This window comes from Oreochromis aureus, linkage group 9 (genome assembly GCF_013358895.1).
Source record: "Oreochromis aureus strain Israel breed Guangdong linkage group 9, ZZ_aureus, whole genome shotgun sequence".
NCBI lineage: Eukaryota > Metazoa > Chordata > Actinopteri > Cichliformes > Cichlidae > Oreochromis > Oreochromis aureus.
Window position 1 is genome coordinate 9,631,513 of NC_052950.1, and position 26,587 is coordinate 9,658,099.

The window sequence follows — 26,587 nt, forward strand, 5'->3', positions numbered from 1 at the left end:
TAATTATTAGAGTTGAAAAGTACTTTGCTAAGCAAAATTAAATGAGGTTAGGCTGCAACTTGAAACGTTTACATAAAAGGTTCAGTTGGTGATGCATGAAAGAAAATAATTTTCTTCTACAAATCTATTGGAGAATTCTGATTGTAAGAAATGAAAACTATTCAAAGAGTGAAACTGTTGGAAAAGTGAAGGTTTTGTGCAGCTGGGTGTTGCAGCCCCTTTAGAGGAAAATGTAAACTTGGTTTAATGAGGTTAAAAACAGAAACTGGGATGATCCAGACACATTTATTGTTTCTTTAATCCCCACAATAGTTTGAGTTTGTGCTCAAATGTCTTAAAAAGCTGTTTTGAGTGATAAGTTAGGCTTTTAATGTGTTAAACTTGCATTAGATAAGACAATGTACCACTGAACACAGGAGGGATTACTGCTGAAAATGGGTCTCTGAACACCTCTGTAGATATTCTATTAAAAATCATTCATGATTTGTGATCAGTGTTAATATTAAGCATTTATATGATTATTTAAGCTTTTGATTAATTGCTGTGATTCAATCTGAAACCAAATTTGAGTCTAATCTAATAATAATAATAAAATGTATTATTATTATTATTATTATTATTATTGTTATTATTATTTTATCATTATTATTATTCAGAAAACAAGACATTTCTAATTCACCTCAGACCTTTGAGCTGTGCTCTACATTGTAATGATAGTGTATGGTTATTGATTAGAGCAGATGATATGAGACCATCAGGAGAGACTGTTAAAAGTTATGAGCTGTCTTGATGCAGAGAAAGTGGAGTTTGTCATCCTTGAATGATGGGATTCAAGATTTGAACGATGCTCTGCCTCTGTGCTCAAGTTCAGACATAGGCTTTAAGCAACCATGAGCCACTGATACGCGTGATAGATTAATCAGCATGTATCAAGTGGGCTTGTTAAACAGCTCTGATAGGAGAAAGTCAATGAGCACGCAATAAAGTGGACTTGTTAGGGCCAGTTTACCACCAGCCTTGCTAAAGTTGAACTTCATTTGTATTTAAAGACAGACTTTAAAGAAAATTCTTATTTAAAACTGGTGATAAAATCCAGGTCAGATACAGTTACATACAAACATACAGTACACACTGCTGCTCAAAGGTCGGAGGTCAGTTAGAAAAGTCCCTGATTTTAATCAAAATTGGCTTTAATGTAACATCACATGAAGGTTATCAGTAATGTTTTCACAGCTTTAATCAAATCATTCATCATCCATAAGTTGTGATGGAAAAATGTCTGCAAGCGTGCAGGAGCCCATTTTAGAGACAATCACTCCTGTGTTATAATGTTAATTGAAGTTTATCAGGTCAGATGACCAATAGATGATAAGAAATATACTCTTACTAATTATTAGAGTTGAAAAGTACTTTGCTAAGCAAAATTAAATGAGGTTAGGCTGCAACTTGAAACGTTTACATAAAAGGTTCAGTTGGTGATGCATGAAAGAAAATAATTTTCTTCTACAAATCTATTGGAGAATTCTGATTGTAAGAAATGAAAACTATTCAAAGAGTGAAACTGTTGGAAAAGTGAAGGTTTTGTGCAGCTGGGTGTTGCAGCCCCTTTAGAGGAAAATGTAAACTTGGTTTAATGAGGTTAAAAACAGAAACTGGGATGATCCAGACACATTTATTGTTTCTTTAATCCCCACAATAGTTTGAGTTTGTGCTCAAATGTCTTAAAAGCTGTTTTGAGTGATAAGTTAGGCTTTTAATGTGTTAAACTTGCATTAGATAAGACAATGTACCACTGAACACAGGAGGGATTACTGCTGAAAATGGGTCTCTGAACACCTCTGTAGATATTCTATTAAAAATCATTCATGATTTGTGATCAGTGTTAATATTAAGCATTTATATGATTATTTAAGCTTTTGATTAATTGCTGTGATTCAATCTGAAACCAAATTTGAGTCTAATCTAATAATAATAATAAAATGTATTATTATTATTATTATTATTATTATTATTATTATTATTTTTATCATTATTATTATTCAGAAAACAAGACATTTCTAATTCACCTCAGACCTTTGAGCTGTGCTCTACATTGTAATGATAGTGTATGGTTATTGATTAGAGCAGATGATATGAGACCATCAGGAGAGACTGTTAAAAAGTTATGAGCTGTCTTGATGCAGAGAAAGTGGAGTTTGTCATCCTTGAATGATGGGATTCAAGATTTGAACGATGCTCTGCCTCTGTGCTCAAGTTCAGACATAGGCTTTAAGCAACCATGAGCCACTGATACGCGTGATAGATTAATCAGCATGTATCAAGTGGGCTTGTTAAACAGCTCTGATAGGAGAAAGTCAATGAGCACGCAATAAAGTGGACTTGTTAGGGCCAGTTTACCACCAGCCTTGCTAAAGTTGAACTTCATTTGTATTTAAAGACAGACTTTAAAGAAAATTCTTATTTAAAACTGGTGATAAAATCCAGGTCAGATACAGTTACATACAAACATACAGTACACACTGCTGCTCAAAGGTCGGAGGTCAGTTAGAAAAGTCCCTGATTTTAATCAAAATTGGCTTTAATGTAACATCACATGAAGGTTATCAGTAATGTTTTCACAGCTTTAATCAAATCATTCATCATCCATAAGTTGTGATGGAAAAATGTCTGCAAGCGTGCAGGAGCCCATTTTAGAGACAATCACTCCTGTGTTATAATGTTAATTGAAGTTTATCAGGTCAGATGACCAATAGATGATAAGAAATATACTCTTACTGATTATTAGAGTTGAAAAGTACTTTGCTAAGCAAAATTAAATGAGGTTAGGCTGCAACTTGAAACGTTTATATAAAAGGTTCAGTTGGTGATGCATGAAAGAAAATAATTTTCTTCTACAAATCTATTGGAGAATTCTGATTGTAAGAAATGAAAAATATTCAAAGAGTGAAACTGTTGGAAAAGTGAAGGTTTTGTGCAGCTGGGTGTTGCAGCCCCTTTAGAGGAAAATGTAAACTTGGTTTAACGAGGTTAAAAACAGAAACTGGGATGATCCAGACACATTCATTGTTTCTTTAATCCCCACAATAGTTTGAGTTTGTGCTCAAATGTCTTAAAAAGCTGTTTTGAGTGATAAGTTAGGCTTTTAATGTGTTAAACTTGCATTAGATAAGACAATGTACCACTGAACACAGGAGGGATTATTGCTGAAAATGGGTCTCTGAACACCTCTGTAGATATTCTATTAAAAATCATTCATGATTTGTGATCAGTGTTAATATTAAGCATTTATATGATTATTTACTCTTTTGATTAATTGCTGTGATTCAATCTGAAACCAAATTTGAGTCTAATCTAATAATAATAATAAAATGTATTATTATTATTATTATTATTATTATTATTATTATTATTATTATTCAGAAAACAAGACATTTCTAATTCACCTCAGACCTTTGAGCTGTGCTCTACATTGTAATGATAGTGTATGGTTATTGATTAGAGCAGATGATATGAGACCATCAGGAGAGACTGTTAAAAAGTTATGAGCTGTCTTGATGCAGAGAAAGTGGAGTTTGTCATCCTTGAATGATGGGATTCAAGGATTAAACGATGCTCTGCCTTCTGTGCTCAAGTTCAGACATAGGCTTTAAGCAACCATGAGCCACTGATACGCGTGATAGATTAATCAGCATGTATCAAGTGGGCTTGTTAAACAGCTCTGATAGGAGAAAGTCAATGAGCACGCAATAAAGTGGACTTGTTAGGGCCAGTTTACCACCAGCCTTGCTAAAGTTGAACTTCATTTGTATTTAAAGACAGACTTTAAAGAAAATTCTTATTTGAAACTGGTGATAAAATCCAGGTCAGATACAGTTACATACAAACATACAGTACACACTGCTGCTCAAAGGTTGGAGGTCAGTTAGAAAAGTCCCTGATTTTAATCAAAAATTGGCTTTAATGTAACATCACATGAAGGTTATCAGTAATGTTTTCACAGCTTTAATCAAATCATTCATCATCCATAAGTTGTGATGGAAAAATGTCTGCAAGCGTGCAGGAGCCCATTTTAGAGACAATCACTTCTATGTTATAATGTTAATTGAAGTTTATCAGGTCAGATGACCAATAGATGATAAGAAATATATTCTTACTAATTATTAGAGTTGAAAAGTACTTTGCTAAGCAAAATTAAATGAGGTTAGGCTGCAACTTGAAACGTTTATATAAAAGGCTCAGTTGGTGATGCATGAAAGAAAATAATTTTCTTCTACAAATCTATTGGAAAATTCTGATTGTAAGAAATGAAAAATATTCAAAGAGTGAAACTGTTGGAAAAGTGAAGGTTTTGTGCAGCTGGGTGTTGCAGCCCCTTTAGAGGAAAATGTAAACTTGGTTTAACGAGGTTAAAAACAGAAACTGGGATGATCCAGACACATTCATTGTTTCTTTAATCCCCACAATAGTTTGAGTTTGTGCTCAAATGTCTTAAAAAGCTGTTTTGAGTGATAAGTTAGGCTTTTAATGTGTTAAACTTGCATTAGATAAGACAATGTACCACTGAACACAGGAGGGATTATTGCTGAAAATGGGTCTCTGAACACCTCTGTAGATATTCTATTAAAAAATCATTCATGATTTGTGATCAGTGTTAATATTAAGCATTTATATGATTATTTACTCTTTTGATTAATTGCTGTGATTCAATCTGAAACCAAATTTGAGTCTAATCTAATAATAATAATAAAATGTATTATTATTATTATTATTATTATTATTATTATTATTCATTCAAAAAAGACATTTCTAATTCACCTCAGACCTTTGAGCTGTGCTCTACATTGTAATGATAGTGTATGGTTATTGATTAGAGCAGATGATATGAGACCATCAGGAGAGACTGTTAAAAAGTTATGAGCTGTCTTGATGCAGAGAAAGTGGAGTTTGTCATCCTTGAATGATGGGATTCAAGGTTTGAATGATGCTCTGCCTCTGTGCTCAAGTTCAGACATAGGCTTTAAGCAACCATGAGCCACTGATACGCGTGATAGATTAATCAGCATGTATCAAGTGGGCTTGTTAAACAGCTCTGATAGGAGAATGTCAATGAGCACGCAATAAAGTGGACTTGTTAGGGCCAGTTTACCATCAGCCTTGCTAAAGTTGAACTTCATTTGTATTTAAAGACAGACTTTAAAGAAAATTCTTATTTGAAACTGGTGATAAAATCCAGGTCAGATACAGTTACATACAAACATACAGTACACACTGCTGCTCAAAGGTTGGAGGTCAGTTAGAAAAGTCCCTGATTTTAATCAAAATTGGCTTTAATGTAACATCACATGAAGGTTATCAGTAATGTTTTCACAGCTTTAATCAAATCATTCATCATCCATAAGTTGTGATGGAAAAATGTCTGCAAGCGTGCAGGAGCCCATTTTAGAGACAATCACTCCTGTGTTATAATGTTAATTGAAGTTTATCAGGTCAGATGACCAATAGATGATAAGAAATATACTCTTACTAATTATTAGAGTTGAAAAGTACTTTGCTAAGCAAAATTAAATGAGGTTAGGCTGCAACTTGAAACGTTTACATAAAAGGTTCAGTTGGTGATGCATGAAAGAAAATAATTTTCTTCTACAAATCTATTGGAGAATTCTGATTGTAAGAAATGAAAACTATTCAAAGAGTGAAACTGTTGGAAAAGTGAAGGTTTTGTGCAGCTGGGTGTTGCAGCCCCTTTAGAGGAAAATGTAAACTTGGTTTAACGAGGTTAAAACAGAAACTGGGATGATCCAGACACATTCATTGTTTCTTTAATCCCCACAATAGTTTGAGTTTGTGCTCAAATGTCTTAAAAAGCTGTTTTGAGTGATAAGTTAGGCTTTTAATGTGTTAAACTTGCATTAGATAAGACAATGTACCACTGAACACAGGAGGGATTATTGCTGAAAATGGGTCTCTGAACACCTCTGTAGATATTCTATTAAAAATCATTCATGATTTGTGATCAGTGTTAATATTAAGCATTTATATGATTATTTACTCTTTTGATTAATTGCTGTGATTCAATCTGAAACCAAATTTGAGTCTAATCTAATAATAATAATAAAATGTATTATTATTATTATTATTATTATTATTATTATTATTAGTATTATTATTATTATTATTATTCAGAAAACAAGACATTTCTAATTCACCTCAGACCTTTGAGCTGTGCTCTACATTGTAATGATAGTGTATGGTTATTGATTAGAGCAGATGATATGAGACCATCAGGAGAGACTGTTAAAAAGTTATGAGCTGTCTTGATGCAGAGAAAGTGGAGTTTGTCATCCTTGAATGATGGGATTCAAGGTTTGAATGATGCTCTGCCTCTGTGCTCAAGTTCAGACATAGGCTTTAAGCAACCATGAGCCACTGATACGCGTGATAGATTAATCAGCATGTATCAAGTGGGCTTGTTAAACAGCTCTGATAGGAGAAAGTCAATGAGCACGCAATAAAGTGGACTTGTTAGGGCCAGTTTACCACCAGCCTTGCTAAAGTTGAACTTCATTTGTATTTAAAGACAGACTTTAAAGAAAATTCTTATTTGAAACTGGTGATAAAATCCAGGTCAGATACAGTTACATACAAACATACAGTACACACTGCTGCTCAGAGGTTGGAGGTCAGTTAGAAAAGTCCCTGATTTTAATCAAAATTGGCTTTAATGTAACATCACATGAAGGTTATCAGTAATGTTTTCACAGCTTTAATCAAATCATTCATCATCCATAAGTTGTGATGGAAAAATGTCTGCAAGCGTGCAGGAGCCCATTTTAGAGACAATCACTCCTGTGTTATAATGTTAATTGAAGTTTATCAGGTCAGATGACCAATAGATGATAAGAAATATACTCTTACTGATTATTAGAGTTGAAAAGTACTTTGCTAAGCAAAATTAAATGAGGTTAGGCTGCAACTTGAAACGTTTATATAAAAGGTTCAGTTGGTGATGCATGAAAGAAAATAATTTTCTTCTACAAATCTATTGGAGAATTCTGATTGTAAGAAATGAAAAATATTCAAAGAGTGAAACTGTTGGAAAAGTGAAGGTTTTGTGCAGCTGGGTGTTGCAGCCCCTTTAGAGGAAAATGTAAACTTGGTTTAACGAGGTTAAAAACAGAAACTGGGATGATCCAGACACATTCATTGTTTCTTTAATCCCCACAATAGTTTGAGTTTGTGCTCAAATGTCTTAAAAAGCTGTTTTGAGTGATAAGTTAGGCTTTTAATGTGTTAAACTTGCATTAGATAAGACAATGTACCACTGAACACAGGAGGGATTATTGCTGAAAATGGGTCTCTGAACACCTCTGTAGATATTCTATTAAAAATCATTCATGATTTGTGATCAGTGTTAATATTAAGCATTTATATGATTATTTAAGCTTTTGATTCATTGCTGTGATTCAATCTGAAACCAAATTTGAGTCTAATCTAATAATAATAATAAAATGTATTATTATACAAATGTATTATTATTATTATTATTATTATTATTATTATTATTATCATTATTATTAATATTATTATTATTATTATTATTCAGAAAACAAGACATTCTAATTCACCTCAGACCTTTGAGCTGTGGTCTACATTGTAATGATAGTGTATGGTTATTGATTAGAGCAGATGATATGAGACCATCAGGAGAGACTGTTAAAAAGTTATGAGCTGTCTTGATGCAGAGAAAGTGGAGTTTGTCATCCTTGAATGATGGGATTCAAGGATTGAACGATGCTCTGCCTCTGTGCTCAAGTTCAGACATAGGCTTTAAGCAACCATGAGCCACTGATACGGCGTGATAGATTAATCAGCATGTATCAAGTGGGCTTGTTAAACAGCTCTGATAGGAGAAAGTCAATGAGCACGCAATAAAGTGGACTTGTTAGGGCCAGTTTACCACCAGCCTTGCTAAAGTTGAACTTCATTTGTATTTAAAGACAGACTTTAAAGAAAATTCTTATTTGAAACTGGTGATAAAATCCAGGTCAGATACAGTTACATACAAACATACAGTACACACTGCTGCTCAAAGGTTGGAGGTCAGTTAGAAAAGTCCCTGATTTTAATCAAAATTGGCTTTAATGTAACATCACATGAAGGTTATCAGTAATGTTTTCACAGCTTTAATCAAATCATTCATCATCCATAAGTTGTGATGGAAAAATGTCTGCAAGCGTGCAGGAGCCCATTTTAGAGACAATCACTTCTATGTTATAATGTTAATTGAAGTTTATCAGGTCAGATGACCAATAGATGATAAGAAATATACTCTTACTGATTATTAGAGTTGAAAAGTACTTTGCTAAGCAAAATTAAATGAGGTTAGGCTGCAACTTGAAACGTTTATATAAAAGGCTCAGTTGGTGATGCATGAAAGAAAATAATTTTCTTCTACAAATCTATTGGAGAATTCTGATTGTAAGAAATGAAAAATATTCAAAGAGTGAAACTGTTGGAAAAGTGAAGGTTTTGTGCAGCTGGGTGTTGCAGCCCCTTTAGAGGAAAATGTAAACTTGGTTTAACGAGGTTAAAAACAGAAACTGGGATGATCCAGACACATTCATTGTTTCTTTAATCCCCACAATAGTTTGAGTTTGTGCTCAAATGTCTTAAAAAGCTGTTTTGAGTGATAAGTTAGGCTTTTAATGTGTTAAACTTGCATTAGATAAGACAATGTACCACTGAACACAGGAGGGATTATTGCTGAAAATGGGTCTCTGAACACCTCTGTAGATATTCTATTAAAAATCATTCATGATTTGTGATCAGTGTTAATATTAAGCATTTATATGATTATTTAAGCTTTTGATTAATTGCTGTGATTCAATCTGAAACCAAATTTGAGTCTAATCTAATAATAATAATAAAATGTATTATTATACAAATGTATTATTAGTATTATTATTATTATTATTATTATCATTATTATTAATATTATTATTATTATTATTATTCAGAAAACAAGACATTTCTAATTCACCTCAGACCTTTGAGCTGTGCTCTACATTGTAATGATAGTGTATGGTTATTGATTAGAGCAGATGATATGAGACCATCAGGAGAGACTGTTAAAAAGTTATGAGCTGTCTTGATGCAGAGAAAGTGGAGTTTGTCATCCTTGAATGATGGGATTCAAGGATTGAACGATGCTCTGCCTCTGTGCTCAAGTTCAGACATAGGCTTTAAGCAACCATGAGCCACTGATACGTGTGATAGATTAATCAGCATGTATCAAGTGGGCTTGTTAAACAGCTCTGATAGGAGAAAGTCAATGAGCACGCAATAAAGTGGACTTGTTAGGGCCAGTTTACCACCAGCCTTGCTAAAGTTGAACTTCATTTGTATTTAAAGACAGACTTTAAAGAAAATTCTTATTTGAAACTGGTGATAAAATCCAGGTCAGATACAGTTACATACAAACATACAGTACACACTGCTGCTCAAAGGTCGGAGGTCAGTTAGAAAAGTCCCTGATTTTAATCAAAAATTGGCTTTAATGTAACATCACATGAAGGTTATCAGTAATGTTTTCACAGCTTTAATCAAATCATTCATCATCCATAAGTTGTGATGGAAAAATGTCTGCAAGCGTGCAGGAGCCCATTTTAGAGACAATCACTCCTGTGTTATAATGTTAATTGAAGTTTATCAGGTCAGATGACCAATAGATGATAAGAAATATACTCTTACTAATTATTAGAGTTGAAAAGTACTTTGCTAAGCAAAATTAAATGAGGTTAGGCTGCAACTTGAAACGTTTACATAAAAGGTTCAGTTGGTGATGCATGAAAGAAAAATAATTTTCTTCTACAAATCTATTGGAGAATTCTGATTGTAAGAAATGAAAACTATTCAAAGAGTGAAACTGTTGGAAAAGTGAAGGTTTTGTGCAGCTGGGTGTTGCAGCCCCTTTAGAGGAAAATGTAAACTTGGTTTAACGAGGTTAAAAACAGAAACTGGGATGATCCAGACACATTTATTGTTTCTTTAATCCCCACAATAGTTTGAGTTTGTGCTCAAATGTCTTAAAAAGCTGTTTTGAGTGATAAGTTAGGCTTTTAATGTGTTAAACTTGCATTAGATAAGACAATGTACCACTGAACACAGGAGGGATTATTGCTGAAAATGGGTCTCTGAACACCTCTGTAGATATTCTATTAAAAATCATTCATGATTTGTGATCAGTGTTAATATTAAGCATTTATATGATTATTTACTCTTTTGATTAATTGCTGTGATTCAATCTGAAACCAAATTTGAGTCTAATCTAATAATAATAATAAAATGTATTATTATTATTATTATTATTATTATTATTATTATTCAGAAAACAAGACATTTCTAATTCACCTCAGACCTTTGAGCTGTGCTCTACATTGTAATGATAGTGTATGGTTATTGATTAGAGCAGATGATATGAGACCATCAGGAGAGACTGTTAAAAAGTTATGAGCTGTCTTGATGCAGAGAAAGTGGAGTTTGTCATCCTTGAATGATGGGATTCAAGGTTTGAATGATGCTCTGCCTCTGTGCTCAAGTTCAGACATAGGCTTTAAGCAACCATGAGCCACTGATACGCGCGTGATAGATTAATCAGCATGTATCAAGTGGGCTTGTTAAACAGCTCTGATAGGAGAATGTCAATGAGCACGCAATAAAGTGGACTTGTTAGGGCCAGTTTACCATCAGCCTTGCTAAAGTTGAACTTCATTTGTATTTAAAGACAGACTTTAAAGAAAATTCTTATTTGAAACTGGTGATAAAATCCAGGTCAGATACAGTTACATACAAACATACAGTACACACTGCTGCTCAAAGGTTGGAGGTCAGTTAGAAAAGTCCCTGATTTTAATCAAAAATTGGCTTTAATGTAACATCACATGAAGGTTATCAGTAATGTTTTCACAGCTTTAATCAAATCATTCATCATCCATAAGTTGTGATGGAAAAATGTCTGCAAGCGTGCAGGAGCCCATTTTAGAGACAATCACTCCTGTGTTATAATGTTAATTGAAGTTTATCAGGTCAGATGACCAATAGATGATAAGAAATATACTCTTACTGATTATTAGAGTTGAAAAGTACTTTGCTAAGCAAAATTAAATGAGGTTAGGCTGCAACTTGAAACGTTTATATAAAAGGTTCAGTTGGTGATGTATTTAAATTTCACACATTAGCAATGTGTGTTCACCATTTTTTTTGGTTTTATTCTGAGTTTAGTGTTTATTTGTGAGCGTTGTTTTTATTTGCATAGTTTTACTCTGTTTGTATCACATGTTTTTAGTCTTTTATTTTTACATTGTTTTAATCCACTGTGGATTGGCTGGGCATGGGACAAATGAGCTGATAGTGATCACCTGTTGAGGCATGTGTGTGTCCAGTGGTGTCCTTTCAGCTGTTTAAAGGTCGTATTAAAAGGAAGCAAGCTGAGCACTGGAAGGAGAGAGGCCCTAGATTGGAAGAGGAACGCATGAAGGCCAGGTGGAAAAGAGGGAGCCGCTGTGTGATCGTGGGGGTGCGACGCCTCATCTGGAGACTCGTCAGCAGGAACGGCGACAGTAGGATACAACGCGTGTGATTGACATCAGGGCAGATGTATTCCACTGCCTGCATTTGTGAGTAGTATCTCACTGTTGTTCACTGGGTGCAGCCGTGTTAGGAGAGGGTCGCCATGGCTATAAGCCAGGGCAGCTTCGGGATGATGGTTCTGGCTCCTATTTGTTTTAACTTACAGGTGATGGCGTGAGGGGCAGCGGTGGTATCGAGCGACGGACTCAATGCAGAATGCAAACTGGGCTGGGATGTGATGGGCCCAGTGGACGGACGAGACTGGGACAGGAGGTTCCTCGTCTGCCTGGCACGAGGCTGGCGTGGAGCCCGCTCAGCAAGAGGAATTTCTGTCCAGCTCAAGAACACACAAGGAATATTCATCCTGGGTTGTGGGACTGGGTGGGATTTCTGTGCATGAAGAGAATTGTATTTTTACCAGTTTTAGAATAATCTTATCTAGTCTCGGAGGAATTTTAGCATATTGAGAAAAATGTTGTTGTGAATTGGCTTGATTTAAATCAAATTGAACTGCATTCAATTAAAGCCAAATATAACTTGTAATCAAATCTATTCAAATGTAAAGTCATCTCACTCAATTTGGACAACTAGCACTAAAAAATACACTGACATCCTCTGTTTCCCAATTAGCAGATCAGAGGTTGCTGTTTTATTTGTCACTCAATACTTGAATAGTTTTATCCTGTTTATAAATAAACATTTAAAAATGGCATTGCTTCATTGTATGATTAATTCTTTGTCTGTGTCAGTCCTTTAAATGTTGTTCCTCCATAATTATTCTAGAGTCTTTACAGTGCTCAGCGACTGCTGTGATTTGGTGCTACATACATAAACTTGAAGTGAATGAATCCACCTGTTCACAGGAGATCACAGGAAGATGACACCAAACATCAGATGTTATCGTGCGCCACAGTAAGGGTGGTTTCTTGGGATTAAAAGCACATAATAAACTACAGCAGAAGCTCACATAAAGCAGGAAATAAGCAGGCAGCACTTCATCTGCTAATGCACGTTTTGCACTTTTATTGTTCTCATTCACTAACAGTTCAATGGTGCAAGATTACCATACACAGAATTAGGATATCTGCATGACACATCTATGCTGTACAGCGAATGGATTATAATTATTACAAATACAGTAAACATATTTACATTTTAGTTCAAGCTCCATACAACATAGATATTTACAAAGTATGAAAATGAAACCGGTCTGACAAGTAATGTACAGCGTTAATGACGTTTTTTTCCCTTTTCTTTTGGTGAACAAATCTGAAAGGGGCGGTTAACTGATATTAATTGTCAGAGGGGAAAATATCATGGCTAGTTTTGTTTGAAAGGCATCAGTGGAAAAAAAACACACACACACAAAAAAGTGATGAGGTGAAGAAAGACACATTAAGTGTGCTGCCGTTTTAGATGTCACCAGCTACTTTGTATAGTCCTATATCCCTGATATTAGAAAAAATTGAAATGAGTTAAAATACACCTTTATTTTGATAGAGTTCAGATGGATGCCTAGCATGACTAATGAGTAGATATCTTCCCCCCCCCCAAAAAAAAAAAAACAACCCAACAGACTTCTAATTCACTCAAACCGCTTTCTAATAAAGAGGAAGCACTAATGTAACTCACCTCCTCAGTCGAGCTGCAGGGGTTACATTTAGGTCTCCTCCCCCTCTCTCTCTCTCTACATTCAAACCCTCTCTTAGTTCACACTAGAACAGGCCGCCACACCATCATTTGGTTTAATATGAGTGCAACAACTAAACCGCACAGACTTTATTTGACCAGTTAGTTGAACCTTTTATTAATATGTGCAAAGAGCTGCAAACTAATATATATACACTGCAAACAATAAATACACAATCCAAAATAAAAACACCTCTGCAAATGAAGTGGAAACGTTTGCTCTGGCGGTGCTTCGCATCAACATGTAGCTATATGAGGTACATTGCACTTTTGAGATTTGATCTGTGCATAGGTGCATCTTTGATGTGCAGCTCAGAGATCCACAATCCAGCACGTTTCTGTTTCTCTGACCGTCAGGCTGGCTGACCCGAGGTCACGTCAGAGCTTTGTTTTTATCTATCTGTAACAGACAGTCGGTTATGAGGGGCCGTACAAGCCAAAATTCATTCTTTCACCCTCACATACATATATTTTTCTTTCACATACATATACTTTCACTCTCATATAGTTTTATTTAAATTTCTATATTTAGATATTTTTATTCTCATGTTTACACATATTTAACACACACATTGCAATATTGTGCTCTCTTATACATGTATTTTAATGTACATATTTACAAATTTTCACTCTAACATACATGCATTTTCATTTATGCATTCCTACATTTTGCTCTCATTTATATGCATTCAGTACGCATTTAATCTCACAAATAATATATGTATGCAAGAGAATAATGTATGTGAATGAATATAGTATATAATGAGTATAGTGGAAACGAGAGTTCATAAAAAGTGTCACTGTCACTCTTTCTAGGCTCTGTCACTTTTTACTGGAACAGCATGGTAAAGTAGGCCTAGGGTGCCATCTAGTGGCAGTCTGTTGTTACTACAATATATGAAATTGTGTTTCTATTGGAAATATAATTCAGCGCCACCGAGCCGCTCTCCCGGTTACAAAGTGAACCTGTTTTTTAGACAGATAAATCACTAAGCACAGTGAAGCTTTTGGTTTTGTAAAAGTGTTTCTTATTCAAAATGCATGTTGATTTTTATAAGGTTGAAGAGCAGTTAGCAGTGCATTCATGGACATCTTTAAACTATTAATTGAAGAATCTTTGGTCATGATGGCATGAACTAGAAACGTGAGCTCCAGGTGAGACTGCACATAAGAACAAGTGTCCTTAAACTGCATCAACTGATGACTTCTTACAATTGTATTCTACTGTGTGTTTTATCATTGAACATTTATGTCTTTGTGTACACATCCTAACACAAGCTACTGTGACTTAGAGAAGCTCAGCAATATATTATTAAGTACACAAACAGTTCCAGGTGCTGGACTGTTTGAAGGCCCCACTTTGGATCATGTGAAGGACGTTCAGTTTTTTGTTACAGGCATTGAAGGGTTAATGCTGTTAATTGCATAGTACAGTGATAGATAACTTGGTAGAGCTGGTCCACCTTATGAACCAAAGAATAATATCTAGTATGTTGTGAATGAAAAAAATAAATGGTATGACTGTTCATTTACGAACCCTAACCTGTGAGATCAGGCTCACATCTCTGACCATTGAAATGGTGGACTTTTCAGGAAATGTACTTAAAAATAAAAACAAGAGTAAGATGGGAAAGTCAGAAGGAAATAAGAAACTTTCTCAATTGTGAGAAATTTTGTGAGAATTTTAACTGGATTGTCTGTGGTATAACTGGCCTGTAACAAGAGGAGTCACCAATGCTGCCCATTACAAAGGAAGAGGTTTTAGGACTTCCAAACCGTCTTCACTGTTCCCATCAGGAGGCATCCATTTCTTTGTTACACCCTATGCTTTGAGAAACACACTATTATCACACCACAGTGAGCCAGTTGCATGAACAGCAGCCTAATCAGACTTCTGCAGAGTCTCAAAGTTTTTTTGGAGTCTGCTTCTCGTGTCCAACAGGAAGAATTCTGTCCATAAACAAAGGATTTTAAAATGTACCATTTTTTTTCTTTTTACTTTTCTAAAGTAACCTAAAATTATTATTGCCTCAAAGGGATTTATACTCTGAGCTATGGGCTTTTTGTTTTTTAAATGTTGTCCTAAGCGTAACGAATTGTTAATGCATGATTAAAGTGAACTGTTAATTTATCGTTTCTGGTTTTACTATAAACAGACTGGGGACGCTTGTGTTTTCTTTCTTCCTCAAATGATCAGATAAGATGCTAAATCTGTGAAACAAGCTAACTTCTAACTCCGTTAAATGTCATAAATTCCGTTTTCATGGATGCCTGGATGTTAAACTCAATTGTTACACCTGGTAGAGCAGAACACTGATGATTTTATTAAAGATGAAAGACTTTAGACAGTTTTTCAACTCTCAGTAATGCCACAGTGATCATTTGATATATGGACCTGCAGCGGCTTAGAGGAAAAAGAAGGAACACACACACGTAAAGGAAGCACTCAAAACATGTGGTTATCCTAACTGGGCATTCATAAAGTCAGCAAAGAGGCACAGAAAAGAAGATGAGACACCAGCGAGGGAGGATAAGAAAGACAGACGCAACAACGTTGTCATCCCTTATGTAGCCGCTGTATCAGAAAAACTCAGGAGAGTTTTCTCCAAGCACGACATCCCAGTGTACTTCAGACCCAGCAACACACTCAGACAGAAACTGGTTCACCCGAAGACAAAACTCCAAAACAGACTTGACAACGTGGTGTATGCTGTACAGTGCAGCGAGGAATGCCCAGACCTCTACATTGGAGAGACCAAACAGCCACTTCACAAGCGTATGGCACAACATAGAAGAGCCACCTCCACAGGACAAGACTCAGCAGTCCATCTGCATCTTAAGGATAAAGGTCACTCTTTCGAGGATGCCAATGTTCACATTTTGGACAGAGAGGACAGATGGTTTGAAAGAGAAGTGAAAGAGGCCATCAATGTCCACTGTGAGCGACCATCTTTGAACAGAGGCGGTGGTTTACGACACCAACTGTCTGCCATCTATAATCCAGTTTTGAGTTCCCTCCCCAGACGCCTTAACGCCCACTCACATCCTGGGCCATCCGACCTCAGGAATTCACATGACAAGGTGGGGCCAGGTTTCACAATGAGCTCACCCGAAACCCTGGCTGATTAGGTCCCACACCCGCTTTCACACCTTGGCTCAGGCGATTAGAGGATCATCAGGGGGTCCTTTTGTCCCTCTGTGGGGGGATACTTCCACTGGGTTTAAATCTGGGACTCTCGGCCATTTGACCTTAGAACTGAAGAAGCTTCTCGGATGAGAGGTGAAACGTCTTCAAGCAACTTAAAGAAGTCCAGACGCTTTTCTTTGCAAACTCCTTTGACTACGATGACCTGGATGACTGAGAACCTTCACAGACACCTGTTTGTAGGTCAGTCCTGTCATCTCTTCCAACTATTTAATCTCTGTTGGCTCATGGTAATGTTTCAAATGAAACTGATGGACAAGAATATTTAACTGTCTCTCCGTGAACACCACCTGGGCCGTTCCTTTAGGTTTCTCTGGAGCAGTGCTGGGATCGTGCAGAGTGGCAGTGATGTTGCCATCCTGGCTTCTTGGGACAGCAAAAACCTGTTTCTGCTCTGAGACAGAGCTGGAAACAGCCTCGAAGTATCACCGGTTTTGTTGCTCACTCTCCACCCGTGAGGCGAGTTCTTCCAAGGGTCGACTCCCTTCAAGGGAGACAGGGACAGTTCTCCCATTGAAACTACACCAACAAGCCAAACAGTTAATTGTGTCATTTTTCCAAAGTCACACATCAGAGTAAAAAAATGAAGATGAGTGTATGAAAGATTGTTTTGAAAGCTCAGAAAGTCATCCATTTCTGTGTTTGATTCTGTTTTTTATTCTAGGATTGATTCCATAGAGATTGTGCACAGTGTGATGTAAAAAGTAGAAGCTAAAAGTAAAAATAGTAATATAAATATAGTATTTTATATTCAATTCTAGATTTAACATGAATCCAGTGGAGAAAAGTCAATATAAGAGAAAAATGCTCTGTCTTTCTGTTTCCTGCCAGTTTGTCTCTGAAGAACTTTTATGGTGTGTATGGATACATGCTCCTCTAAGATCCATAAAATGACATGTGGTGTGCCTCAAGGGTCGGTTTTAGGCCCTGTACTTTTTAATTTGTATATGCTCCCTCTTGGCGGCGTCATCAGGAGGCATGGAGTGAACTTCCACAGTTACGCTGATGATACTCAGCTGTATATCTCCGTGTCTCCTGATGACACCAGACCAATGGATGCCCTTTTAACTGTATTCTAGATATAAAATCTTGGATGGCAGAAAACTTTTACAGCTTAACCAGGACAAAACTGAGGTTTCAATCATCGGTCCTGAGGCTCAGAGAGAAAACTCTTGTCTAAATTACGGGCATTTTCACTATGCCCTTCACTACAAGTGAAAAACCTGGGTGTTATTCTTGACTCTGAGCTTGGTTTTATCCCACATATTAAACACGTAACCAAAATTGGATTTTATCATCTAAAAATATAGCCAGAGTCCGCCCTATTCTCTGCGGGCCAACACGGAGATGCTGATCCATGCTTTTATTACCAGTCGCATTGATTATTGTAATGCCCTGCTCTCTGGTCTCCCACCCTCCCACTGGAATGAGTGGGAGGGTGGAGGTGAGAATGGGTGGGGTGGGGTGGGCTGCTTTTAACCATGTAAAGCACTTTGTGCTACAGGTTTTTTTGAAAAGTGAAAAGTGCTTTATAAATAAAGATTGATTGATTGATTGATTGATTGATTGATTGATTGAAGCTAAATGCTTTCCATGGAGTTTTAGGACATCCTGATAGTAACAAATTACAGTAATGAACAGGGAGGCGGCAAAGTCTTAAACAACAAATGGGCTCATCTGGGATTTGAACATAAGAAACTCAAACTGAGGATCATCCCAAAAACCAACAAGTCACAGGAAACAGCCACATTCTCCTTTTAAAATCTCACATTTCAGTGCAACAGTTTCCAACAATGTTACTTTTATTTATGTTTCTGCGTCACAAAATAAACTTTTAACATATTTTCAGGCGAGAAAGTAGCCGTATAAACTTCAAATATCTATTTGGTTTATCAAGACATCGCATATTTGCAAAAGTGCTCCGACGTTTTCGGAGACGTCTGTTACCCAGTCATTAATGTGATGTCCTCGCGCCGATCCACATCACGTGGCTCTATACTTTCAGTTCTTTTGTTCATATTTAATAAAACAAAAATGCAGACATAAGTGTGCACATTAGTTTTGACTGCTAGTGAAAAGTGTTTTCTTTACAAATAACTCTCACTGAACTAACAGCCAATCACTCAACAGGTTTGTGCTCTCTGCTCATATTGCCTTCATATTAAATCATTTTGTGCTTTTTAAAGAACTTATTTTTACATTGCACTTAACAACAAACAAATACCCCTAACAACAAAAGTAACTTCAACGGCCAAATTTCATTATATTTCTTCAGGTCTATATACGGGCCGCAAGTTAGGAGTGAGGTAAGCAAAGAGAGTCCCAGGTATTTATACACCAGTGGGATGTGTCCCTTAAATGAACCCAGGAACTCATCTTTCCAAGTTCCGTGAGACTAACAGGCCCTGGATGACTGAGAACAGACAAAACTTAAATCTTTTAGGCACTGCTGGGAGTTGAACCCAGGATCTCCTGTTTTCTAGATTTACATTTACTAGACAGGCACTTTAACCAACTAAGCCACAGTGCCACATACATGCCACACAGATGAGTGACTGATGAACACTGAGAAAACCTCCAAACATCAAACCAATTTGAGCCTAAACAGAAACACATGAAAGGTAATCTTGTTTCTTTATTTAATCACCAGAGGTTGTCGCATCAAAAGAGACGACGTCTGTCAAAGTCAGGGGTTAAAAGTGGGACGGTGTTTTGTTTTGCTAACTCTCCACGACACTCTAAACTTCAGGCTGCTCATCTACAGTCAGCCTCCTCCATTGCCTCTTGATGCCCACTCACACTAGTCAGCTTCTACGACAGGTGGGTGGGGTAACTGCAGAGTTACTCTAGTTTTGCATTTTCATTTTCTTCGTTGTTTTTAATTTAGTTTAGTTTCACTTACGTTCTATTGTGAGTTCATGTATTTCAGTTTCGTTTAGAGAGCAAGAGAGTAATAATAACTAACTGAGGAAATAAAAGTAAAACCCTTCAAAGTGCTGCAGAAAAAGAAAATATTTCACTCTTGTCAGTCACCTTAAATGATAAAAACTGGACTTCACCACAGGCTCTAACTTGGCTGCCCAATTTAAAATCACTGTCCAACTTAAAACCAAGGTCAGTAATACCAGGTTTAACATAAACATCCAGGGTCTCAAATCAACAGAGGAGGACTCACAAGGACCACTAGTTCCAAACGCCAACACCTCTGTTTACTTATCATTAGAATTTAAGAAGTTTAAAGCCAACCAAGCTTTAATGTCATTTAGACATGTCAAGAGAGGTTTTATGGAGATGCCATCCTTCTGCTTTAGCTGCAAATAAATTTGACAGTCATCAGTGGAACAATGAAAAGAGATCCCATGCCTTTTAAGGATGAAACCCTAAGGCAATATATACAGTAAAAGAGCCCTAAACTTGACCCCTGTGGGACGCCACATGACAGAGAAGCAGGAACCGAGAAGCTGACAGAGAAAGTTCTGTTTGCCAAATAAGACTAAACCAATTAAGTGCAGTGCCACCAATACCCACAAGATCATTTAATCAAGATATTAGAATTTTGTCGTCTACTGTGTCAAAGGGTGCAGTCAGATCAAGCAAGATCAGAACAACGTGGTTACCAGAATAAAGACCTTTAAGAATGCAGATTCTGTGCTATAAAGGGTTTTAAATCCCGATTGAAAAACCTCAAGGATGCCATTACATCTATAAAATATTTCAGTTGACACAAAACAATTTTCTCTAACACTTGGAAAGAAAATGCAGCTTGGAAATCAGTCTATAATTAGCTAAAACTGTGTGATCAAGGCCAGGTTTCCTAAGCAGTGGCTGCACTACTGCATGTTTGAAAATTGCAGGAACCACACCAGAGGACAGACTGCTGTTAATAATGTCAAGGACAGACTGCCCTATACTAGGAGAACTTTCTTTTAAAAATCGTGGAGGAAAGGATCCTGGGGGAACCTCATGGGTTAATATGACACCCGCATCCTCTGAAATGGAGAGAATCACAAGCTCAAACTGAGTAAAATCAGCAGTGCAAGGGACAGAGACAGAGGGGTCAGAGTCAGGAGCTGTGATAAGAGCCCTGGTGGTGCCGACCTTTTCAATAAAAGGTGATCATCATGTCTGGCGATTATACCTCAGCAGAGACTTTGTTTGGTGAATGACACAGGTCAGAAATAATAGAAACAGAAACAAACTTGGGAGTGACAGATGAGCAACCACACACACCGCGCCATCTTGTTACCAGTCAGGTGTGAAGAACAGTTAGACCAAAGGTTCATTCAAGACTTTTTATGTGAAGGAAGGATTTTAAACTGGATTCTGGTTTTATCAGAAAATCAGTTCCATTCAATCTGTTTCAGGATGGCTGAGTGGTCTAAGGTGCTGTGTTCAGGTTGCAATCTCCTCTAGAGGTGTAGGTTTGAATCCCATTTTGAGCAGTTTCTGCTTGGTATGAGGAATCAAATGCACAGTCTACTGCTTGCTGAATTTCATCACTTGCACACCTGGTGTTTGTCAAACACTTAATTCAGGCTTTTTCACTTAATACAAGATATTTTAGCTTGAAATAAGTGAACAAATCTGCCAATGGAACAAGTGAAAATAGTCTACTTTTTTCTAGTTTTAAGCTGATTGTGTCTCGTTTTAAGTGTAATGAGATCATTTTGACTAGAAATAAAAGAAATACACTTGGTAAGATTTAGAGTTTTGCAGTGTGTGCTCCCAAAGCTGCCTCTTTTGCCTCTTATCTTATCTGCAAAGGCATTCCCTAATGTGACTGGATCTTTCCCTCGGGTATGTGCTGCACATTTAAAACGGCAATTCTACTGGGCAATAATACTGCTTATTGCATATTGGCTATCAGTGTATATTGTCACATTTTGTTTCTCTGCAGCTTTACATGCAAAAGGGCAAAAAGGTTGACGGATTTAGAGTTGTGCACCGCTTTATGGTTATGTGTGGTTGTGAGAGGAGCAGTGACATTAAAGACAAGTGTCTTGCAGGTGATAGAAATGTCATCTTAGTCTGCAGCAGTAAAACATCTACCTCGTGTGGAACTAACAGTGTCAAAGGGTGAAATAAAACTATTTCCCTGGAACATTGTACAGCTTGAGCCGCTGCATACTGACCTCACACACGGAGGCAAAGCACAAGCAACTGGATCTAATCTTTTAGGATAGTAAGCTACTGGCTTCATTTTTGGGGAAAGTGCTGTTAGTCCCAGTCACTTGGCATTTGTGCCGTTCACAGAACCACAATTCCATCGCTGAACTTCCTCCTGCGCCGTCGGATGGAGCTTGGCACGCTCCCTTCAAGCTTCCATCTTGTGGACGATCTCCTCAGTCACTCCTTCGCATGGCACCTCATGACACCTGCAAGTTAGTAATTGACACTCCTCTTTTGCCACACGGCTCTCACCATGTGTCAACTGCACACAATGAGACATGCACAAGAATGTTGCACATTCTTCTCCAGGGTTCCCCTCTTGGAGCAGCTCCACTCCGAACCTGTAACCCTGTGTATAAACATTAGTGAGCTGTTAAATGTTAAGCTTGTTTAACTCCCAGCTCCACCCGGAGCCTGTATCCTAGAAGACAAAGTCTTTAAGTTAAAACAAACTTCACATTTCCAAACAACTGTAGGTCATAAGAGTAATAAAGTATTCAGCATCACAAAGACAACTAGAAAGTGCATTTTCTGAAGAAACTGCAGTGTGAATGCTTGAATCTGAATGTATGCACTGAAATGAATTAATTGCTGAATTTAAGCTAAAAATGTTGAATGAGCTGGAAAATACAGAATTTTTAACCTGAAAACAAAAGTGCAGAACTTTTGAAAGCTGATATTCACACAGAAGTTGGAAAATGGCTGAAAATGTATAAAATGTAAATTAGAAAAAGATGAGTAATGACAAAAGAAAATTTAGAGTCAGAAAACCTCTGAATATTAAACGTTCATATTCTTCTAATCACTTAAAGAGTGGAATTATGTATTATAAATCTCCAATTAAAAAAAAACCCAACTTAATAAAAATAAATGTAAAACAAATTTGTTGAAATGAACTTAAAAGATGAACAAACATTCTGGAGAAAATACAAACTTTAATATACAGCATAATGTTTTTCAGACATATTGTGTATATTATGTTTAATAGTATTATATACATCAATTTGTTTTGTATGTCATAAAAATAACATAAAAATCTTTTTTTTCTATTTTACAGCTCCTTTCTGAAAAGGACTAGTAGAATAAATAAAAATAACTAAATTAAATAATTAAATAAAAATAAGCAACATATGAAATACATGAAAATTCAACTTTTAAAACCACAATCCTTTAAATTGTGTTGGTTTCTTAGAAAATGGCTGAACAGCTGTTTCTATCCGTCTACTTAATCTACTGCTCTGTCTACAGATCTTTTTATTACTCATTCTTTTTTACGTTTTATTGTACACAGTGTAAAGGAGAACTGTATAGAGATTTTTGACTAAATTCAAATGAAAGCCTAAGGTGGTGACACAGTTTAAAGACAGACTTTAAAGAAAATTCTTATTTGAAACTGGTGATAAAATCCAGGTCAGATACAGTTACATACAAACATACAGTACACACTGCTGCTCAAAGGTTGGAGGTCAGTTAGAAAAGTCCCTGATTTTAATCAAAAATTGGCTTTAATGTAACATCACATGAAGGTTATCAGTAATGTTTTCACAGCTTTAATCAAATCATTCATCATCCATAAGTTGTGATGGAAAAATGTCTGCAAGCGTGCAGGAGCCCATTTTAGAGACAATCACTCCTGTGTTATAATGTTAATTGAAGTTTATCAGGTCAGATGACCAATAGATGATAAGAAATATACTCTTACTGATTATTAGAGTTGAAAAGTACTTTGCTAAGCAAAATTAAATGAGGTTAGGCTGCAACTTGAAACATTTACATAAAAGGTTCAGTTGGTGATGCATGAAAGAAAAATAATTTTCTTCTACAAATCTATTGGAGAATTCTGATTGTAAGAAATGAAAAATATTCAAAGAGTGAAACTGTTGGAAAAGTGAAGGTTTTGTGCAGCTGGGTGTTGCAGCCCCTTTAGAGGAAAATGTAAACTTGGTTTAACGAGGTTAAAAACAGAAACTGGGATGATCCAGACACATTCATTGTTTCTTTAATCCCCACAATAGTTTGAGTTTGTGCTCAAATGTCTTAAAAAGCTGTTTGAGTGATAAGTTAGGCTTTTAATGTGTTAAACTTGCATTAGATAAGACAATGTACCACTGAACACAGGAGGGATTATTGCTGAAAATGGGTCTCTGAACACCTCTGTAGATATCTGAGAGGATCACACTCCTAGACCAGAGGAGAGACATATGAATGTAAACAGCACTACAGTCAGGTGCTTTATTCCCATCTTCTCTTTTCTGGAATACATTTGACAGAACTGAGTCCTTACTTCTTTAATTGAAGCAAAAATGGCAGCTTTAGTGCTTCTTTCCTGCTTTACTTGGTCAAAATCCAGAGACTGCACACCATTCCTGAGGTAGGGCTTCAGGTCCATTCCCTGATACTGATGTTCTCCAATGTACTGAAAAGTGCTTTCCAGCACTCGAGGCAGTATTCCTGGCTCTTTTGGAGTTCCTGCAGCACTTCAAAACATTACCAGAAGAACTTTGCACGACTTGAACTTCACAAGGATATTGTGCTTCTGTCCGTACCTTGGATTGTGAAGGTTTTCCCAGCATTGGTTACACCATAGCTGAATATCAGTGCATTCTTTCCATCCAAGAAATCATTCATTTGGTTTTTGACTGTGTTCTCAAACAGCTCAGCCTGTGTTGTGTCAGGCCCAAAAATCTAAAAGACAACAGAAGATAAAAAGTTGATAATTATTGACATAAAAGGGGGGAGAAAATGGGTCATTTCAAATGTTACTGACCTGTGAAAAAGAAAATTTGTGGAGTGACATGCCAATTCCTTTCTCACTGCTCTTCATGGTGGCAGAACCTTTTGGTGCATTCAGTGTCACCGTCTGGCTGTTTTCAATCACAACACAAGCCTGAGAGATGGGAAAACAAAGTGTTTAACAGTCTTTGTAAATCAAACCATCTCATAACAGGTGAAAGTCAGAACTGGCATGGGCCAGTTGGTGCAAAAGTGGCAACTACGTCTTAAATCAGGTGCTCTTTCCATTAGTTTTATTTTGAATGCAAGACAACTGCTCTTAAATAGTATTAGGCTACAAGATCATCTAATCCGGGTAGGGAGAACTCTTGTGTTTTAATACAAAATGTTCCAGTCCCTTATATTGATGGAAATGTGCAGATGAGCTACAACACTTGCAGAAGAAAGCAGAGAGGATACACACTGGTTTTTCCTTATTGGTCATCCCAGTATGTTCGAGTCTACCTGATCCTCATTGTTAGAGAGCTCCTCTTTAGAGAAAGGCCTCACTCTGAGATAAACGCTCATTGTCTGCTGTTCAGCTGCACCGGGCGCATCAGTCTAACAACAGAAAAAGACAAATCAAAGCAGAGGAGCTGAGTTTAAACTGTTTCTTCCAGTCCCTCCATTCAGTTACTGGGACAGACTCCTCAAGTAAGCGAAGAATTGGCAGCAATGGTAATGCAATAAAAACACAAACAAACAAAAATAAACATTACCTGTTGCAGGGACGTGTTGCCAGGAGGAAGACAAGTCAAGTCCATGTCAACAGACTGCATACAAACACTGTTTTCCTGAGTCATTTCACTAACTTAAAAACAACAACAACTACAAAAAGAAGTAATAGTTATTTGTTAAATTCATACATGAGATTGAGTGTAAGATATCAGCACTAAAGCTGATTTAACAGCCACTGACTATTGTAGGCTTGAAATAACTCTTTGCACCTTAACAAGAGCAGGTAGACCTGCTGGTTTTCCTCCGCTGAGAATCAAGGGAAAGCTTCTAATCACCGCTAATTGGAAGCAGATGTGAGTTCAAGCAAGTCATCAATATGTCCAACCAGCTTGGAGTGCCCTGTGTTTCAGATTCTCATTTGATGAATGTGTCACTGTACAAAAAGGTGACATATTGAAAAAATTAACAAGTGTTAGGGTTCAATGTTGAGAGAAGAATCCATAAATAACCACAGATCCAGGCGTGTGCAATTAGACAGTATTTTAATAAACACATGTGTGAGTTCGACCGCTGTGCAGATTTCAGCGTCGAACTGAACTTACAATCATGAGACAAGGTTTTATATGGGTACAATAACAAAGCCCCCCTCTTTTACAAAAATAGACAATAGTACAGCTTACGTCAATCCAAACCACAAACTGTTCCATGAACCTTTAACATTGCTCTAAAGAACATTGTCTTCGGGTCGGTACTTCCCCTCTTCGCTGTCGCTCGTCTGGTGCACTTCCTCTAAGTACTTCGGCACACTTCTGCATTTCTGCCCTACCAAAATAGATTTACCATGGTGTGTATGTGTGTGTGCGTACACGTGCAAGGGCGCATGCATGCTGTGTACTGCGTACGTGTCATGACCTCTCACTATTTGTCTGTCTGTACTGCATCTGCTTTTCTGAACCTTAGTTGACCTTAACTTAAGCAACTTGAACTTTCCCCTATCAGTGATCCCTATAGGTGTACTCTACTGAATTAATGTTTTGATCAAAAGCCTCTACTAAAAGCTTAAATCAAAGATAAATGCATACTAACTCTTTGGCTCTTTGGCTTGCACTCGCTCTGCTTTCGGTTTCACTTCTGCAAAACATGCTCTGCAGACGCGTTTCGTTTCCTGTCTCATTTTGGCACAGAGAGTATTTTCCTGTCTCTGCCCTCTACACAGAGATCATAAAAGCATTAATAACTTTTAAATTATAGATTCAACTCAACCCTTTAAAATGGTTCTTCTTTGGACCTGTAATAAAGACTAATATAATACCAATATATTTGAACATCTGAATGCATCTGAATGCAACATCACTATTAACATGAAATGTTAATGATGATTATAAAAATAGCAGCAAATAATAGCAGTAAAATATTTCTATTCCTCTCACTTCCCCTTTTGACCTC

At 36.7% G+C, this 26,587-nt stretch overlaps 1 protein-coding gene and 1 non-coding gene across 6 annotated transcripts; both read right to left on the reverse strand.

The window, feature by feature from the left end:
- Positions 1 to 9,677: 9,677 nt before the first annotated feature.
- LOC120441975 (kinesin-like protein KIF20A) lies at positions 9,678 to 25,476 on the reverse strand. 5 transcript variants are annotated; one of them, XM_039617651.1, is made up of 7 exons: positions 25,183 to 25,401; positions 24,929 to 25,024; positions 24,459 to 24,578; positions 24,238 to 24,376; positions 23,976 to 24,160; positions 23,844 to 23,872; positions 9,679 to 10,201 (listed from the first exon to the last, which is right to left on the reverse strand). In XM_039617651.1, the coding sequence occupies exons 1-7, from the start codon at positions 25,264 to 25,266 to the stop codon at positions 10,174 to 10,176; spliced, it is 681 nt and encodes a 226-aa protein (XP_039473585.1). In that variant the 5' UTR covers positions 25,267 to 25,401; the 3' UTR covers positions 9,679 to 10,173. The 5 variants fall into 5 exon arrangements, with proteins under 5 accessions (XP_039473583.1, XP_039473585.1, XP_039473584.1 ...); XM_039617649.1 differs by having other exon boundaries at positions 9,678 to 10,201; positions 23,844 to 24,160; XM_039617650.1 differs by lacking the exon at positions 9,679 to 10,201 and having other exon boundaries at positions 23,318 to 23,872.
- On the reverse strand, positions 18,964 to 19,052 carry trnat-agu. The gene is given in 2 exon segments: positions 18,964 to 18,999; positions 19,015 to 19,052. It is a non-coding gene; the product is annotated as a tRNA-Thr (tRNA).
- Positions 25,477 to 26,587: the final 1,111 nt, after the last annotated feature.

What these genes read in the sequence shown, in the direction of transcription:
- LOC120441975 (XM_039617649.1), bottom strand. Translation starts at nt 25,266, where the DNA reads ATGACTCAGGAAAACAGTGTTTGTATGCAGTCTGTTGACATGGACTTG. An exon ending in ACAAATTTTCTTTTTCACAG is followed by an intron (nt 24,377 to 24,458) that starts GTCAGTAACATT and finishes GTTGTCTTTTAG; the next exon opens with ATTTTTGGGCCTGACACAAC. An exon ending in GAAAACCTTCACAATCCAAG is followed by an intron (nt 24,161 to 24,237) that starts GTACGGACAGAA and finishes GAAGTGCTGCAG; the next exon opens with GAACTCCAAAAGAGCCAGGA.